The sequence below is a fragment of the Lycium barbarum genome, chromosome 1 (genome assembly GCF_019175385.1).
Source record: "Lycium barbarum isolate Lr01 chromosome 1, ASM1917538v2, whole genome shotgun sequence".
NCBI classification, from domain to species: Eukaryota; Viridiplantae; Streptophyta; class Magnoliopsida; order Solanales; family Solanaceae; genus Lycium; species Lycium barbarum.
In genome coordinates, this window is record NC_083337.1 from 149,852,550 (window position 1) to 149,871,078 (window position 18,529).

Here is an 18,529-nt window from a genome sequence, read left to right on the forward strand (position 1 = left end):
AGTCAATACCATCTCGCGGTGGGAAAAAGTATTTCATAACTTTTATTGACGATTGCACTCGATATTGTTATGTTTATTTGCTAAACAGTAAGGATGAAGCAATAGAAGCATTTAAGCAATATAAGAATGAAGTCGAAAATCAATTGAATAAAAAGATAAAAATGATTAGAAGTGATAGGGGTGGAGAATACGAATCTCCTTTTGCAGAGATATGTTTAGAATATGGAATTATTCATCAAGCCACTGCCCCCTACACACCACAATCCAATGGAGTTGTGGAAAGGAAAAATTGGACATTGAACGAAATGATGAATGTTTTACTAATAAGTTCCGGTTTACCGCAGAGCTTGTGGGGGGAAGCTATCCTTACGGCTAACCGAATACTCAACAGAGTGCCCCACAGAAAAACACAATCTATTCCATATGAACTATGGAAAGGGAGAAAACCCAACTTGAAATATTTCAAAGTGTAGGGGTGTTTAGCAAAGGTACAAGTTCCTTTACCTAAAAAGGTAAAAATCGGACCAAAAACTGTAGATTGTATTTTTATTGGATATGCTACAAACAGCAAAGCTTGTCGGTTTTTGGTTCACAAATCCAACAATCCCGAAATTCATGTTAATACGATAATTGAATCAGATAATGCTGAATTCTTTGAAAATATTTATCCGTATAAAATTTAATGTGAGTCGTCAAGTGAAAGATCTAAACGACAGCGGGAAGAACCAAAGGAAAGTACACCAAGTGAAAAAGATCCAAGGCGTAGCAAACGTCAAAGGACCTCTACTTCCTTTGGACCAGATTTTGTGACATTCTTGCTTGAAGATGAGCCTCAAACATTTAAAGCAGTGATGTCTTCTTCTGATTCAGCATTTTGAAAAGAGGTAGTCAATAGTGAGATTCAATCAATCTTAGATAACCACACATGGGAAGTGGTTGATCTTCCTCCTGGAAACAAGCCTTTAGGTTCTAAATGGATTTTTAAAAGGAAAATGAAAGTTGATGGCACTATTGACAAATATAAGGCAAGACTTGTGGTCAAAGGTTATAGACAGAAAGAAGGCCTTGATTATTTTGACACATACTCGTCTGTAACAAGAATAACGTCCATTCGAGTGTTAGTAGCTCTGGCAGCCGTGTTTGGTCTTGAAATTCACCAAATGGACGTTAAAACAGTTTTCTTAAATGGTGATTTGGAGGAAGAAATTTACATGGAACAACCCGAGGGTTTTGTGGTTCCTGGTAAAGAAAAAAAAGTGTGAAAACTTTTAAAGTCGCTTTATGGACTAAAACAAGCACCCAAACAATGGCATGCTAAATTTGACCAAACCATGCTGGCAAATGGCTTTAAAATCAATGAGTGTGATACATTAAAAACACTTCAGGCCACGAAGTCATTGTTTGTTTGTATGTTGATGACATGCTGATAATGAGCAAAGATATGGCAGATATAAATGCTACAAAGCGCATGCTGGCTAGAAAATTTGACATGAAAGACTTAGGAGTTGCTGATGTAATCCTAGAAATCAGAATTCATAGAACTCCACAAGGTATAGCATTATCACAGTCTCCTTTGTCACACCCCGACCTTACTAGGGTGTGATGGGAACCCGACTCCATATCTGGAGCCTAGCGAACCCGCTGACTCTTATTACATATATAACTCTTGAATCAGTTCAGGATAAAATACATAGTATGCTCTCAATTTTTTTTTTCATAAGTAAAATCTATCATCATATGGGACCCGTGACATGAAACATGATATTATGTCGACTGGCGAAGCCGTCTACAAAGATGACACTCTATACCCACGACTCTGTCTGCAAAGCCTCTAACATTGAACAAGGACATCATAGCATAGTACGCTGACTCAGCTACACTCCAGGGCCAAGCGGAGCTCGCCAACTTCGCTGGAACGCCTTCTATAATGACTTCGGCTCATCTGGGTGTACCTGCGCGGCATGAAACGCAGCCTCCGAAGAAAAGGGGTCAATACGAGCAATGTACTGGGTATGTAAGGCATGAACGACAACACAATGAGAGGTACCAGTGGAGATAATCACAAAGGAATCATATGGCATCTCATAGGGTACATATCATGTCATATCATATCGTGTCATATCATATTATATCATGTCATATCATATCATATCATGTCATATCATAGCATATCCTGTCGTATCATATCATAGGGAGACATATAGCATATCATAGGCTGACTGAGATACCTGTACATGTGAATGCCACTTAGGGCGGAAACCATGCATGCGCCGAACAAGTCGGCTCGCCCACATTGCGCCGAAATATGTCGGCTCGCCCATATATACCGCGTCCGGGCATCCCGCGTCCGGGATGATAATGCCAGCTGACCAGGTGGCGATGAAACATGTTTCCCTTCCCCATGTCCCCATATACATGTATCCCTTCCCCCCTCCCATTTACATATATAGCATGCATGAGAGCCCAAGGAAAGTCATGTGTCTATCGGAGTGACGTAAGGTCGGTAACCTCCGATTGTATTATGGAATCACCTTGGTCGTCATGTCTCGCCTTGAAGGAACAATTATAAGGCGAGACTATCAATGAAGAATATCATCACGGGGAAACATGAAACAGGATCATAACATTTTATTTCATATACTTTGAAACCTTCAAAATAGTCATTATCCAAAAATAGCTTAACATTTCATATCGTCGTAATCATGGTAAGAACATATCCTTGACATATTCATCATGGACACTTTATCATGTCTGGCATCATTATTATCGTCATAGTATCGTAGTCGTTGTTTTAGTCATAAAAACTTTCAAAATCGTAAAGCTTGGATTTTGGAGAAAAATGAATATTTTGGAAAACATTTATAACTTTTAGAAAGGAAATCATGTTTTGAATTCATAACTTCTAGCTTTTGAAAACAAGGACGTTATGGGAGCATTTATAAGACTATATCGTATGATTCATGTCATAGAAAGAAAGGGCTTAGCCTTACATACCTGCGCCGCGCCTTACTAGCTACGCTTATTCGTCCAACTTGTTAATCTACATTCAAAGGAGTTCACACATTCGTTAGATCCTTTGTCATATACTTGCCTTAACCTTTCAAACACATTCATTTATATTCTGCCGAAATTTCGGCGGCATCTCCCCTGTAAATACACCACCCCCGAGATTCTAACTCGGCCAAATTTAACAACAACAATCCGAGAATGGAACTCGGCCAAACCAACAACAATATTAGCAATTCATTCTAGCAACATTCCAACATTCAATTTAATTCAATTCAATTCACATAATCTTTCAACGACTTAATCAACATATTACTTTGCCCGAAACACTCCAATTCAACATCAACCGTGTATGTCATCATCATTCATGTATGCTAAATTCAACAACAACCTTCATTCTTCATCACATAATCCATAACGACGACAACTAGAATGTCAAATAACATCGATTTACCTTAACTTACCAAAACGCCTCTTATTTGACCATAACCTCTTCTTACATATTTTCATGCATTTTCATCCATCTTTTCTAGATATTACAACAACAAGCCACATACTACATATAATTAATTCAATCCTCTCACACAACACAACACATATACACGGCCAATCTTGCAACACACGGCCACACAACACTATACATATCTTTATGAATTTCACCCATTTCAACACATTACGACATGTTCAAAACGCTCATAACAATATCAACCAATACTAAATGAAATTAGTTCATTACCTAACACACAAGGCAGCCCATTTTCGGCCAACACCCCAACATCCATATTGTTACGAATTTCATTCATTTCCACACTCCACAACATATACAACAATCAAATAACATTAAATAAAATTTATTCATCATGCTTGTACCAACACCCTACACTCACGGCCACAACATCTCTATGTAAGATTTCATGACTTTCATCCTTTCCCACACACTTCAACATGCATAAACATCTATAAAACATGAAATCAAGATTGAACCTCACCTTTTCCATGCAACTTCACCACTCGGCTAGAACGAAGAATCGCAAGAACGAACGGCTTTCTTGTCCCAACAACTACTCCACGTCGACGAGGGCCTTCCAATTAGTAGGAAAACATGAAAAGAATAATTTTCCATGGTCAAGGTTGAGGGGCAATTTCGGCCAGCCCCTCATCCGTTTGCTTCTTCTTCTTTTTCTCTCCATCTTTCTTGAATTCTCTAGAGGAAAAGTGATGACTTATGCCTTGTTTGTCATCTCCCACATATATATATATTTATTCATGGCACATGGCTAGTCATGTGCACCCCCTTTAGCCGTTTTTACCCTTCTTTTTTTTCCAACTTTCTTCAATTTTCTAGAATTCTCTTAAGTGGTCAAAGATGAATTCTAGTTTTTACATGGTCATGAATTGTACTCATATATTTATACATGCTCCCCCCTACCAATATGAAATGAGCACATGGACCCCTTTAAAATATGAAATAGCCACATGTTCCCCCTCCTTTCTTTCTCTAGAATTTTCTCTTTTTTTTTTTTTTTTAATTTTCTCAAAATGACAAAGAAGATCATTAGTCTTCCTATGCAAGCTTTAGTCCATACTTATTTATAATTAGTCCCATTAAATAAAAATGTGGGCACATGCCACACACATGCCACACACCACACGGCCAAGGGCCTCTTTTGAGCTTCCAAGGCTTCTTGTGAAATTCCCTTTTTGTCCTTAGTCCTCCGCAGTATTTTCCATGAACCCTTTCGCGAATTTTCCTTTTTACCCTTGGCCTCTTCTCCATATTTTCATACTACCAATGTTCGTAAATAATATTCACAACAGCTTATACATGAGAATAAATTTTGAAAATGGTCATTCCCTTAACTTCGTCACGACTACCTTGGAATATCCGAATGTATAAAATACGGGATATAACACACTACATAGAGAAAGTACTTAACAAGTTCAAGTACTTGGATTTCAAGATTGCCAGAACTCCAATTGATGTAAGTTACGCACTTCAAAAGAATGAAGGTGAAAGTAAATCACAAGGGGACTATGCGAGAGTGTTGGGAAGTCTGATGTATATCATGAACTGTACACGACCAGATATATCATGTGCTATTAGCAAACTGAGTCGGTTTACAAGTAAGCACAATCACACACATTGGATGGCAATGAAACGAGTTTTGGGGTATCTGAAACATACTCAAGACTATGCTTTGCATTATAATAAATATCCTGAAGTGATTGAGGGATATAGTGATGCAAATTGGATCACTGGATCGTCTGAAGTGAAATCCACGAGTGGATATGTTTTCACAATTGGGAGTGGAGCAGTGTCTTGGAAATCATCCAAACAGACTTGCATCGCCCGTTCCACTATGGAATCTGAATTCATAGCTTTAGACAAGGCCGGTGAAAAAGCTGAATGGCTCCGGAATTTCTTAGAAGATATTCCATTCTGGCCCAAACCTTTGGCTCCTATATGTATACATTGTGACAGTCAAGCAACAATAGGTAGGGCAGAGAGCGTAATGTATAACGGAAAATCTCATCACATACGACGGAGACACAATACCGTTAGACAACTCCTCTCTAGTGGCGTTATCACAATTGACTATGTAAAGTCAAGAGATAACGTAGCGGATCCGCTTACAAAAGACTTATCTAGAGAGGGAGTTAGTAGATCATCAATGGGAATGGGGTTAAGGCCGAGGACAAGTCATCATGGCGGAAACTCTACCTAGCAGACTGGAGATCCCAAGAGTTAGGTTCAAGGAGATCAAACAAAGTTATGACTGACGGTTCAACATTGTCAAACAACTTAACCCATTCTCGGATGAAGACAATGTTCAGAAATAAGGATAAAACTTTATGGCTTGTTAATGAGTTAATAAAGCATTAAGATTTTTAATGATTATCTAAATCTGGCAGTGTATGACCAGATAATGTGGCTATAGGACCACATGTTTAGAAATCACCTATGTGAGTGTTAAGTGTAAGCCGCTTTAAAGGGGAATGACAGTGAAGGCCAATTCTTTATGCACTTATGAAACCAGGCGGTGTTCATGGCTAAAACGAACACAACCGTGAGAACCATAAACGGTTGAAGGTTGATTGTGTGACTTATGTTGTCTAGGTATACAACAAAGTTCGACGGTTCAAAGATATCAAATCTACCGATTGATCGAGTATATCCGATATAAGTTCACTACGGAAAGTTCAAAGGGAAACCTACTTATCTAGATGCAGTCAATCTTCGCTTGTATATCACACTTGTCCGCGTATTCTTTTATATTATGGCCATTTCCCATTCATGTGGGGGATTGTTGGGTTTTGATATTAGTGAATGGGAAATGATGGGATGAAAAGTGATGCGAATATAAAAGGTCTCTTTTGCTTTGGAGAATGTAAAAGGTCCCTTTTGCTTTGGGGAATGTAAAAGGTCCCTTGTACTTTGGTTAAAGCATTTGTCCCACATAGGAAAAAGAGAGGAAAAGAGAGGTGTATATATTACATTACATCTTCTCTAGTCGCTAAAAGGGTTGAAGGGGCAAGGACCCCTCGCGCCGTCATCGTCGCTCGGTCGGCTCGGCTTTGGCTTTGGCTTTGGATTTGGATTTGTCAACGATTGATTGATTATCTTTTTGGACAAACTTTTCTTTAATTATTTATTTATTTAATTAATCCAATGCGGACCCTGACCCGCGACTTGTGACCGACCCGATCCGTTTTTCCCCTTCCCGGATAATTTTGAATTTCCCTCCAAAAACTGATGACTGATCTGAATGGTTGCAAACATTCAGAATCAGTACCTCCAACAGCTATAAAATTCCTGTTTTTGTTCCAGAATTCGATACGAAAAATATTCTGCAACAAAACAACTAATCTTTCTCTCCACAACTCCCTTCTTTTATTCTGTGTGATAAACTGTCGTTGAGTGGTTCGCCGCTGCCGGAATTTGGAGTACTACTATTCTGGTAACTAATCGTTTTATCCTGGGAGGGAATATTCCATCAACCTCGAGTACTGTGAGGGGAATAATTTCCTTAAGGACACACTTTAAACTAAGTGGGCTCGATTACATTCTGGAAAATATTTTTCCAACACTGCTTCTGTTCATTTTCCAGTTTCTGTCGTTTACTGGTTTTTAAGGATTTTACTGTTATACTGTGTAATCTGTTTTACCAAGTGTTTTTACAGATTGTGTTGAAACTTTATTTAAACCTGTACAGATTATTTTGCGAACAGTAACTTGCTAGATAAAATCTTAAAGTTTCATATAAATATAATGAGAACACATGAGGAAGAATTCATGATTCATGGATTAAGCTAGGGTTCCTAATAACCGTAATGGAAGATTAGGAATACAATAACGAATATAGATACAAAATTCATGTACATAAATACATAAATACGGGCTACCAATATGTTGGGTTTAATGCCCTAGGATTTGAACTTCATGGATATCAAGAAACGGAGCATGAGGAAGAACGTAGAGATTCCCACATGTGGATGAAAGTTCTACATACCTTAATTGCTCCAAAACTTGAATTAAAGACTTGAGTTTTGGCGAAGATTTCCTAAATCTTGATTCTTGAACCTTGAGATGGGTTTTCTTGAAAACCCTAGAGTAGGAACAATGATTTCTTGATTAGATTATTAGAGTATATGTTAGAATTGAGTTGGAATAATTAGAGTAGGCTTACCTTGGTATTCTTGATGATGGAAGACGGCAGGAGGTCGTTCTAGGGCTTGAAGGAATGAAAAATAATGATTTGAACTGATATGGACGAATATATATATTGTTATGGAAAAATTAAATTTTACACTCAGTTAAATCAGTTAAATACTGGTCGTATTTTGAAATACGGGCCATATTTTAAAATACGGTCCGTATTCCGTATGGACTGCACTACGTCTCTTCAGTAAAATGATCATAACTCTTTGCACAGATGTCCGTTTGATCCTCATAATATATACCGTTGGAAAGATATTTCAAAGCTGTACAACTTTCATCAAGGAAGTTTTCCCAAATTCCAAATAAGTTTTGAAATACGGGCCGTATTTTGAAATACGGGGCCGTATTTAACAATGTAGCCTCCAAATGTCAAATTCCAGAATGCTCAGAAATCTTTGGCACCAGTTTACGATTTGAAATACGGCCCTATACTGAAATACGGTCAATGTTCATGGGCGTAAACCCCCATCTTACAACTGAACAGGGAAATTCCAAATTCTCACATTCTTTATCTAGTTTTCTAAATCTAAGATCATGGTCAAAGGTTAGGTTAAAGGTACGGAGTGTTACAATAAATCTACACAAGTTGCCACTTTTTCCTAAGTTGATAATGTTCCACAATTGCTAAGAAGCTGTTGTCCAGCTTAATTAATTGTTATGTTGATCGTTGAGAAATTCATACGCCATGCACTGCCCCCTTCACAAAGAAATATCAGATTCAAAGTACACTGTATTTTCTGCTAACAATATGTATACATCGTTCTTACCTGTCATTTGCAATATGATGTATCGTGGACCCTAAAGAATACTTGGAGATCAATTTTCATTTTTCTATCTTGACATTGATTGGAACCAAAATATAATCATTAAAAAAAGTAACAAACAAATATATCATCATCTAAAGTTTCGTTGGTCAATAGTTTCTAGAGTCTATAATATCTTAAATTAAAGTCTGACAACTACTTTTTAGATATTTTAATGTTCATCTTGTAGTAAACGACTTGCATTACTTTGAAATTTCAGAAGTTTATTTCCAAATAGTCAGCCAATGGTGTGTTCAATTTTGACACATTCATTGCAAACTTCAGTATGTACTCTCTAAATCGCATCCATATTCCATCAAAATACACTACTAATTAGCGACAAATTATCAAAAAGATTTTGTTATCTAAGAGCTATTTAACGACGAAGTTCATAGCTAATTTCAGATTTTTGACACCTCTACCACCACCTCTAATCCACCCAAAATACCAAAGATGTATAGAGTTGCAAGTGCATCAGAGTACTTGGTGATCACAGGATTAGGGATCACTGACATAAATATAACCAAGAAAGCATGGGTACTTCCAGGACAATCATGGACAAAGTTTGATGTTTCCCCTGTGAATTACACTTTTGAAGTCCAAGCTATGAGTGCTGAAAAGCTCCCTTTCCTTCTTCCAGCTGTTTTCACAGTTGGTCCTAGAGTTGATGATGAACCCAGCCTCTTGAAGTATGCAAAACTCATCTCTCCACATGACAAATTCTCAAACCATGTCCAAGATCTTGTTCAAGGTATAATTTTTTTTTTCCTTTTGTTTATATATTGGGGGTGCCGGAATCAGAAATCTCCCCACAAGCTCGGGTACATGAGAAGAATTCACTTAATATTTTTTTCCTATGGGAGAACCCTACTTTCCCATGATTTTTTATCCCACTTCGTTGACTACTAGGTAACATCCGTGGGTACTGTAATGAATTTGGTAATTCCTTGTTCAAGATATAATTTTCTTATGACGGTGGTGCTAGAGTGCACATTGACTTTTTCACCGAGGACATACTATCTCCCACGCCAATATAGATACCGAATAATTCTGTGTACCAAAATTTTGGCAGATGAGGAGAAATTATAACAACTGTTTTTTTTTTTTGTTTTTTTTTTCGTTGCCTCAATTGAGATTTGAACTCTCATCTCCCCTGATTTTCATCCACTTCAATGGCCACTAGTATATACCCCCTGATTTACAATTAATTTGGTGATTCCCATTGTTCAAGGTATCATTGAAGGAGAAACTCGAGTTCTTGCTGCATCAATGACAATGGAAGAGATATTCAAAGGAACCAAAGAGTTCAAACAAGAAGTGTTCGAGAAAGTCCAACTTGAACTAAACCAATTTGGGCTTTTAATCTACAATGCAAACGTCAAACAACTCGTTGATGTTCAAGGACACGAGTACTTCTCATACTTGGGTCAAAAGACTCAAATGGAAGCTGCAAATCAAGCAAAAATAGACGTTGCAGATGCTAGAATGAAAGGAGAGATCGGAGCGAAGCTGAGGTTAGGACAAACACTACAGAACGCTGCGAAGATCGATGCAGAAACAAGGATTATATCGACGCAAAGGGAAGGAGAAGGGAAGAAAGAGGAGATAAAAGTGAAGACTGAAGTGAAGGTTTATGAAAACCATAGAGAAGCAGAAGTTGCTGAAGCAAATGCAGTGTTGGCAAAGAAGAAAGCAGGGTGGGCTAAAGAAGGACAAGTGGCAGAGGTGGAGGCAGAGAAAGCTGTGGCATTGAGAGATGCTGAATTGCAAAAGGAAGTGGAGAGGATGAATGCCTTGTCCATGACAGAGAAGCTTAAGGCTGAGTTCTTGAGCAAAGCTAGTGTTGAGTATGAAACTAAGGTAAGCCTAATAGCTTTTGACCACATAAAACAATTAACCTCTACTTAAAAGGGCCATGCTTCATTCTCTATACAAAATTTTACTTAATCTATGATCCATCCGTGTTTCAATTTATGTGACAAAGTTTAAATAGACATAGAGTTTACTAAAATTATAAAGACTTGAGAAATTTGTGATCATAAACATGCCATAACATTCATGTGATTATAAGGCTTTTGAAATTTGTAGTCTTCAAGCTGCTCATTAATGGTAAAATGAGAAGTTAAAGTTAAATTATATCCAAATTTAGAAAGTTGACATTGTTTTTTTGGAACGGAATAAAAAGAAAATGCTGCCACATAAACTGGAGTGGAGGGCGTAATATCTTTGATTTCGCGAAAATCGACAATAATTCACACTATCAGTGTAGTTTAACATGTGATAAAGCAGATTAGTTACAAATTTTATCAGGTTAGTGATTAATGTTTATCATAGCGATTTACCTATAATATGACCTGATTGCGTAATGTTTTACATAAAACTTATCACAGAAAAATCCCTAACTATGAAGTTTTTCATACCTCATTGATCTAAAGGTGCAAGAGGCGAACTGGGAGCTCTACAAGAAACAAAAAGAAGCAGAAGCATTTCTCTACGAAAAGGAGAAAGAAGCAGAAGCACAGAAAGCAACTGCGGAAGCTGATCTCTACAGACGTAAACAGATCATCGATGGAGATTTATATGCAAAGATGAAGGAAGCAGAAGGACTTAAAGCTCTAGCAGAAGCTCAAGGCACATATTTGCGCACTCTCTTAGAAGCTTCGGGTGGAAACTATGGAGCTCTAAGGGATTACTTAATGATCAGTGGTGGAATGTTTCAAGAACTTGCCAAGATTAATGGTGAGGCTATTCGTGGCCTACAACCCAAAATCAGTATTTGGACAAATGGAGGATCTCAGGAGGTAAATGCAGAAGGTGGTGGAAGTGCCCTAAAAGAAGTTGCTGGCATCTATAAAATATTGCCACCATTGTTTAAGACTGTTCATGAACAGACTGGAATGATGCCACCTACATGGATGGGCACTATAACTAATGACTCTAGTCAATGATTCTTGTCCTGTATGAGAAACAATGCAATGATCAAATTGTCACACTTCTGCTATTCTGTTCAAATACGAGCACCAAAGGATTGGTCTACTAGATTTGTGCTAGTTCATGTGACTTGAGGCTTGGCACAACCACGTCTAAGCAGTAGGTCAAGAGTTTGATTCAATTGTTGAACTTAATAAAATTCAATGGCTGTCGTTTGTTTACATCTCTTTCTTACATGTTGGAATTTCGAAATTAGGCATCTTTAATCAGTTTTTTCGGTCAGATTATTTAATAGTGAGCTAGCAACATCGAGTGAAAACTTATATGTGCGACTATTAAAAAAGACCATGTCACATTAAATGAGACCCGGCAGACCATTTCACTTCCTAGAGGTGGAGTGCGAAGAATTTTGTGATCAGAATTTTCATTAAAGAAAAATCAGAAACTAAACATTACTACTCAATTTATTTATTTTAAAAAAAGAAGTAAATTTCACCTCAACCAGCCGGGTTACAACACTGATAATTGGATTTACAGGAGCAAATGATTATAATCAGAGCCCTTTCCCCGAACTTCACAAAAAAAAAAAAAAGGAAATGTTTGTGCTGCAATAGAAGACAGTAGGGAAATTACAATATTTTTAGTTTTTCGAGATTCAAACTATATAAACTTTGATTAATATTTTATAATGTATTTTTTCATCATATTGATTTGAGGAAACTGCAACTTAATTATAGTACTTTTTGTATAGTTTTTGAATATCTAAATATTAATTGTAAAATATTAAGCTGATCTAATTCAATTTAACTCCAATGATTAGAATTGACTCTCAGAAAGCTAAAGATACCACATAAATTAGAACGAAGGGAGTTCATTGTTGATGGATAACCGAATTTGATTTTTTCATGTGTACAGGGAAGAAAATTAACAATACTGTGGCAGATAACCTAGCTAATTATGCCAATAATATGGAGATTTTTGGTACTTTTGAACAGCAAGATTATGTCCACCTAATAGCTTTCTGTAGGTTGATGTCTATCTCACTATATGTAATCTAAAATACAAAAATTAGACATCACGTATTTAGCCCTTTTTAATTTATTCTCTAGTTTGATTAGGCATGGAGTTTAAAAAAAATAAAGAAGACTTTTGAATAATATGATCTTAAACTATAGAAGCGTGCAATGTATCATAATTCTTAACATATGTCATGTAGGATGTTGGGCGTAAAGAAGTGGCATAGCTAGAAATTTTGTCAAGGGTGTTCGAATTTGTACAATATATATTAAGGGTTTAATATGTAATACATCTCTGAATATGTAATAATTGATATGTCTACACGGTATAATTTTTTGGTGAAGGGTGTTCGGCTGCATACCTTTTATGGGTTGTGGCTCCATCACCGATGTAAAGAGTTATTAAATATCGAAAGTGATATTCTTTTTTATGCAGACCAAAAATTAAGTATAAGACTAACAAATTGAAATGGAGGGAGTAGAAACTTTGATAGGAATTCGAATATGGCATAAATGTAATCTCTTCCAAATGGACAGAGAAGAGGTAATAAATTTGACAACTGTGTAAAACACTAGAACACTGTCGGATGAAGTTCAGACATATATGTCTAAAGTTTAGGACTGCTAAACCTAACTTTTGATATTTATGCTGGATTTAGACTAAGGCCAAACTTCAAGCAAAAATGCTGGAAGTTTAGTGTGCCAAGGTTAAACTTCAGGCAAAAATGTAACAAGTTTAGCTTATCAAGACCAATTATAGGTAAAAATATCGGAAATTTGCTGGTAGGTATTAGACGCGGATTTTAAAAACTTCAATTGTGTATGCCTGAAGTTGCTTTCGAAGTGGCTAGCCTTTGCAAATATAGCTACTCCCTCCATTCCATAATAAGTGATTTTTTAAGTTCATGCACACCCCTTGAGATATTGCTCACTCCTAGAAAAGTAAGAGTATTTTTACCAACTTACCCCTAATCAAGTTTTACTACTTTCTGGAAAAAGAAAAGGTAGTTAGTAAATCTTGACTATTTAAATAAGGGTAATCTTGAAAGAATCTGCCCAAAGTCTTCTTGAAATCCTGCACCACTTATTTTGGAAAAAATTAAAATGTCTAAAACACCACTTATTATGGAATGGAGGGAGTAGGAATGGAGGGAGTATTGTGCACTTGCCCTTTTAAATTCAAGACCAATTTTCTATTAATAGAACAAATCTTGAATCTGAAAATGAAAGAACGGACGGGAAAAAAAAAAAAAAGGAGACTTTGAATTTTAGCCTACAAAAAATTAGATGAGAAAACTATATTAAATAAAGCAAAAGCCAAAGAAGACTAGGGGAATCTAGGTGAGCAAGGGAAGGAAACGGAGACTGGATCAGCGCAATAATGGGTCTCTTGATATGGAAATGGCTGCATAGTTTACTATGTCGACCACAAATTTTTTTCCCTTCTTTTTTAATTAACGGATAAAGTAAAATTATCTCGAGATTATAGTCCAAAAATGACAATCGTTGGATTACTTTATTCCACCTCATCTGTGGGATAAAATAACACCAACCTTAAGGTATATATTATTCTTGAAATTAGCTATATCTTCAACCAAACAAAAAATAATTTTAATTTCAAACTTGATCCTGAAATATCTCACCTTATTTCATGAATCAAACGATGTTTAAGTTATCTGCACTAAAAGTTTATAGATTCTTTATACTATCAGATATGATTAACCCACAACAATAGGTAACTTCTTTTTATCAAGTCTGATATGGTAATCTGAAACACAGAATCAGAACTTGCTAAGTCTACGCATTACAAAAACGATAGCCTCTATACATGTTGGGATCATGACTAGATCCCAGTCCACCTTGAGTAGACGTTTGCTTAAAAAAAAAAAAAAAAAAATCTAAACGTTACCACTTTTTCCTACCGTTGATAATGTTACGCAATTGCTATGTAACAGCAGCACAGCTTTAATTAATTGTTTTCTTGATGATATATATTCGAGAAATTCATGGTTTGCTCAATATGATGCAATGTGGACCTTTTCTAAATTGTACTTGGAGATCAGTCTTCATTGTTCTATCTTGACATTGATTGAAACAAAAATATAAACATTAAAGAAGTAAACAACCACACAAATCATAATCTAAAGCTTCACTGGTCAATTGTTTTCTAAAGTGGCATAGTGTATTTTTAAAGTCTGACAATTAATTTTTAAATATTCTAATATACATCTTGTAGAATACTACTTGCATAACTTTGGAATTTCAGAAGTTTACTTCCAAATGTTCCGTCAACGGTGTGTTCAATTTTGACACATTCATTGCAGACTCCGGTATATATACCCTCTAATCTCATCCATATTCCATCATAATACACTACTAATTAGAGACAGATTATCGAAAAAAATTGTTAGCTACGAATTATTTAGCAACAAAGTTTGTAGCTAATCCCAATTTTCTCTTTGTAGTGGCACCTCCAGCGCCACCTCTAATCCACCCAAAATACCAAAAATGTATAGAGTTGCAAGAGCATCGGAGTACTTGGTGATCACAGGGTCAGGGATCACTGACATAAATATAACCAAGAAAGCATGGGTACTTCCAGGACAATCATGTACAAAGTTTGATATTTCCCCTGTGAATTACACTTTTGAAGTTCAAGCTATGAGTGCAGAAAAGCTCCCTTTTCTTCTTCCAGCTGTTTTCACAGTTGGTCCTAGAGCTGATGATGAGGCCAGCCTCACGAAGTATGCAAAACTCATCTCTCCACATGACAAACTCTCAAACCATGTCAAAGATCTTGTTCAAGGTTTTTTTTTTTTTTTTTTTGGGTATATAATAGTGGTAGATGAAGCAGCTTGGGTGCACCTCAACAATTTTACAGAGTATCTACCTGCTACTTTCCACCAATATTGGTATCGAGTAACTCTCCTGCTAAGCTTAAGTAGATGGAAAGAATTCACCTAATAATTTTTTCCTCTACTGGGATTTTGAATCCTAGTCTACAAATGACTTTTTTATCCCGCCAAGTAACACCTGTAATTAATTTGGTACTTCCTCTATTCAAGGTATAATGCCTTTTATTATGGTGGTGTTTGGGGTAACTTAGGTGCAACTTACCAGAAGAAAAGAGGGAAGAAATAATATAGTACTAATATTTACTTTTTCCAGCTCTCAAAAAATGGAGAAGAAGCAAAAATCTAGTGAAGCCCTAAAACTCACAGGTAATTGAGACAATCAAGAAGAATAAGATAAGCTAACACAATTGCCTCTCTCATATCTCATAAACCAATGCAGAATGAGGTTAACTAGAAAATTATGATTACTCACTGACAATTCATTTCTAAGTTTACCAGATCGATAATGTACACTAAAACGTATAGACCCAATGTGTGCACATTGACTATTTCACCAAGTACATACTATCTCCCAACAATATAGGTACCGGATAACTATGCGCACATAAGCTTTGGCAGATGAGACGAATTACCTAACAATTTTTTTTTGTCTCCATTGAGATTTTAACTCTGATCTCCCCTCATCCACTTCAATGACCGCTAGTATATATTCCCTGGCTTATAATTAATTTGGCTATTCCCATTGTTCAAGGTATCATTGAAGGAGAAACTCGAGTTCTTGCTGCATCAATGACAATGGAAGAAATATTCAAAGGAACCAAAGAGTTCAAACAAGAAGTGTTCGAGAAAGTCCAACTCGAACTAAACCAATTTGGACTGCTAATCTACAATGCAAATGTCAAACAACTCGTTGATGTTCAAGGACACGAGTACTTCTCATACTTGGGACAAAAGACTCAAATGGAAGCTGCAAATCAAGCGAAAATAGACGTCGCAGAAGCCAGAATGAAAGGAGAGATCGGCGAGAAGCTGAGATTAGGAGAAACGCTACAGAACGCTGCAAAGATCGATGCAGAAACAAGGATTATATCGACGCAGAGGGGAGGAGAAGGGAGGAAAGCGGAGATAAAAGTGAGGACTGAAGTGAAGGTTTATGAAAACCACAGAGAAGCAGAAGTTGCTGAAGCAAATGCAGTGTTGGCAAAGAAGAAAGCAGGGTGGGCTAAAGAAGCACAAGTGGCAGAGGTGGAGGCAGAGAAAGCAGTGGCTTTGAGGGATGCTGAGTTGCAAAAGGAAGTGGAAAGGATGAATGCTTTGGCCATGACAGAGAAGCTTAAGGCTGAGTTATTGAGCAAAGCTAGTGTTGAGTATGAAACTAAGGTTAGCCTAATGCCTTATGACAACATAAAATTATTAATCTCTACTTAAATAGGCCATGCTTCATTGTCTCTATAAAAAATTCACACACTATCCAGTGTAGTTTAACATTTGAAAAAGTAGGTTAGTTTACCATTTTTACCAGGTTACTGATCAATACTTATCACAACAATTTATGTGTGATTACCTTACAACTGACCTGATTGTGTACAATTTTTACGCGATCAATACATAAAACTTAACTCGGAAAAACAAGTTCATAACCATGAAGTTTCTAATGCCTCATTGGTCTAAAAGGTGCAAGAGGCAAATTGGGAGCTCTACAAGAAACAAAAAGAAGCAGAAGCATTTCTCTACGAAAAGGAGAAAGAAGCAGAAGCACAGAGAGCAACTGCGGAGGCTGATTTCTACAGACGTAAACAGATCATTGATGGAGATTTATATGCAAAGATGAAGGAAGCAGAAGGACTTAAAGCTTTAGCAGAAGCTCAAGGCACGTATTTGCACACTCTCTTAGAAGCTGTGGGTGGGAACTACGGAGCTCTAAGGGATTACTTAATGATTAGTGGTGGAATGTTTCAAGATCTTGCCAAGATCAATGGCGAGGCAATTCATGGCCTACAACCCAAAATCAGCATTTGGACAAATGGAGGATCTCATGAGGCAAATCCAGAAGGTGGTGGAAGTGCCCTAAAGGAAGTTGCTGGCATCTATAAAACATTGCCACCATTGTTTAAGACTGTTCATGAACAGACTGGAATGATGCCACCTACATGGATGGGCACCATAACTAATGACTCTAGTCAATGATTCTAGTCCTCATTCAAAAAATAATGCAATCGATCAAAATGTTGCACTTTTGCTATTTTGTTCAAATAAGAACACCAAGAGATTGGTCTACTAGATTAGTGCTGGTGCATGTGACTTGAGGCTTGCTCAGTTAATAAAGCACATCCACGTCTAAGCAGTAAGTCCAGAGTTTGATTCAATTGTTGAACTTAATAAAGTTCAACGGCTGTTGTTTGTTTACATCTTTTTCTTATATGTTGGGATTTTTAAATTGGGCATCTTTGATCAACTTTTCGATCAAATTATTTAATGGTCGAGCTTCACCAACATCGAAATGAAACCTATATCTGAGAGCTTGAACTGACAGCAGCCCCACGGAAGAACCTTTCATTAAATTAATGACTATTAAAATATGAAAGACAGGAACACAAAAAATAAATAGAAGAGCTAAACAAAAAAAACGTAGACTTCACCGCTCAGCCAGCCATATTACGACATTGATAATTGGATTTGAAGGAACAAAAGAAGATTAGAATCAGACCCCTTCCCCAGACCTATTTAAGAGACAGAAAAAAAAAAAAAAAAAAAAAAAAAAAGGAAATGTTGTGCTGCAATAGAAGAAGACAGTGTATGTACGCAACTCTAGAATAAAACCACAAAACAAAAGAAAGTTCAAGAAGATAGTGAACTAAGAGGAATATGTAGTAAGAAAAAAAGGATATGCGTTAACGAATAATGAAATATCAAAACATATTTGTTGTCCTAGTTGATGATCAAAAAGAAGCAACCAACAGGCGAAGGCCGATAGCAGAAACCCAAACAGAAGAAGAAAAAGCTTCTGCTCATTTCTCTTTTCAAGATTTGGATCTGGCCAAAAAAATATGGGCAGTATAGAGGGCAAACAATCAGTAGACCCCTTGGGATAATAAAATTGATATTTCATGGTACTGGGTAGACTCATTAGTGCCCGACTACAAAGGACAAACTAAACAACTAGTCCAATCGTAGAAACGTCCACTTTAAGGCCAAGGC

At 36.8% G+C, this 18,529-nt stretch overlaps 2 protein-coding genes across 2 annotated transcripts; both read left to right on the top strand.

The window, feature by feature from the left end:
- The first annotated feature begins 8,649 nt into the window (after positions 1 to 8,649).
- Positions 8,650 to 11,681, top strand: LOC132643720 (flotillin-like protein 4). The gene is made up of 3 exons (XM_060360260.1): positions 8,650 to 9,280; positions 9,761 to 10,389; positions 10,965 to 11,681. The coding sequence occupies exons 1-3, from the start codon at positions 8,983 to 8,985 to the stop codon at positions 11,475 to 11,477; spliced, it is 1,440 nt and encodes a 479-aa protein (XP_060216243.1). The 5' UTR covers positions 8,650 to 8,982; the 3' UTR covers positions 11,478 to 11,681.
- Positions 11,682 to 14,360: 2,679 nt separating this feature from the next.
- On the top strand, positions 14,361 to 18,529 carry LOC132643730 (flotillin-like protein 3). Its single transcript, XM_060360265.1, has 3 exons — positions 14,361 to 15,282; positions 16,083 to 16,711; positions 17,006 to 18,529. The coding sequence occupies exons 1-3, from the start codon at positions 14,985 to 14,987 to the stop codon at positions 17,516 to 17,518; spliced, it is 1,440 nt and encodes a 479-aa protein (XP_060216248.1). The 5' UTR covers positions 14,361 to 14,984; the 3' UTR covers positions 17,519 to 18,529.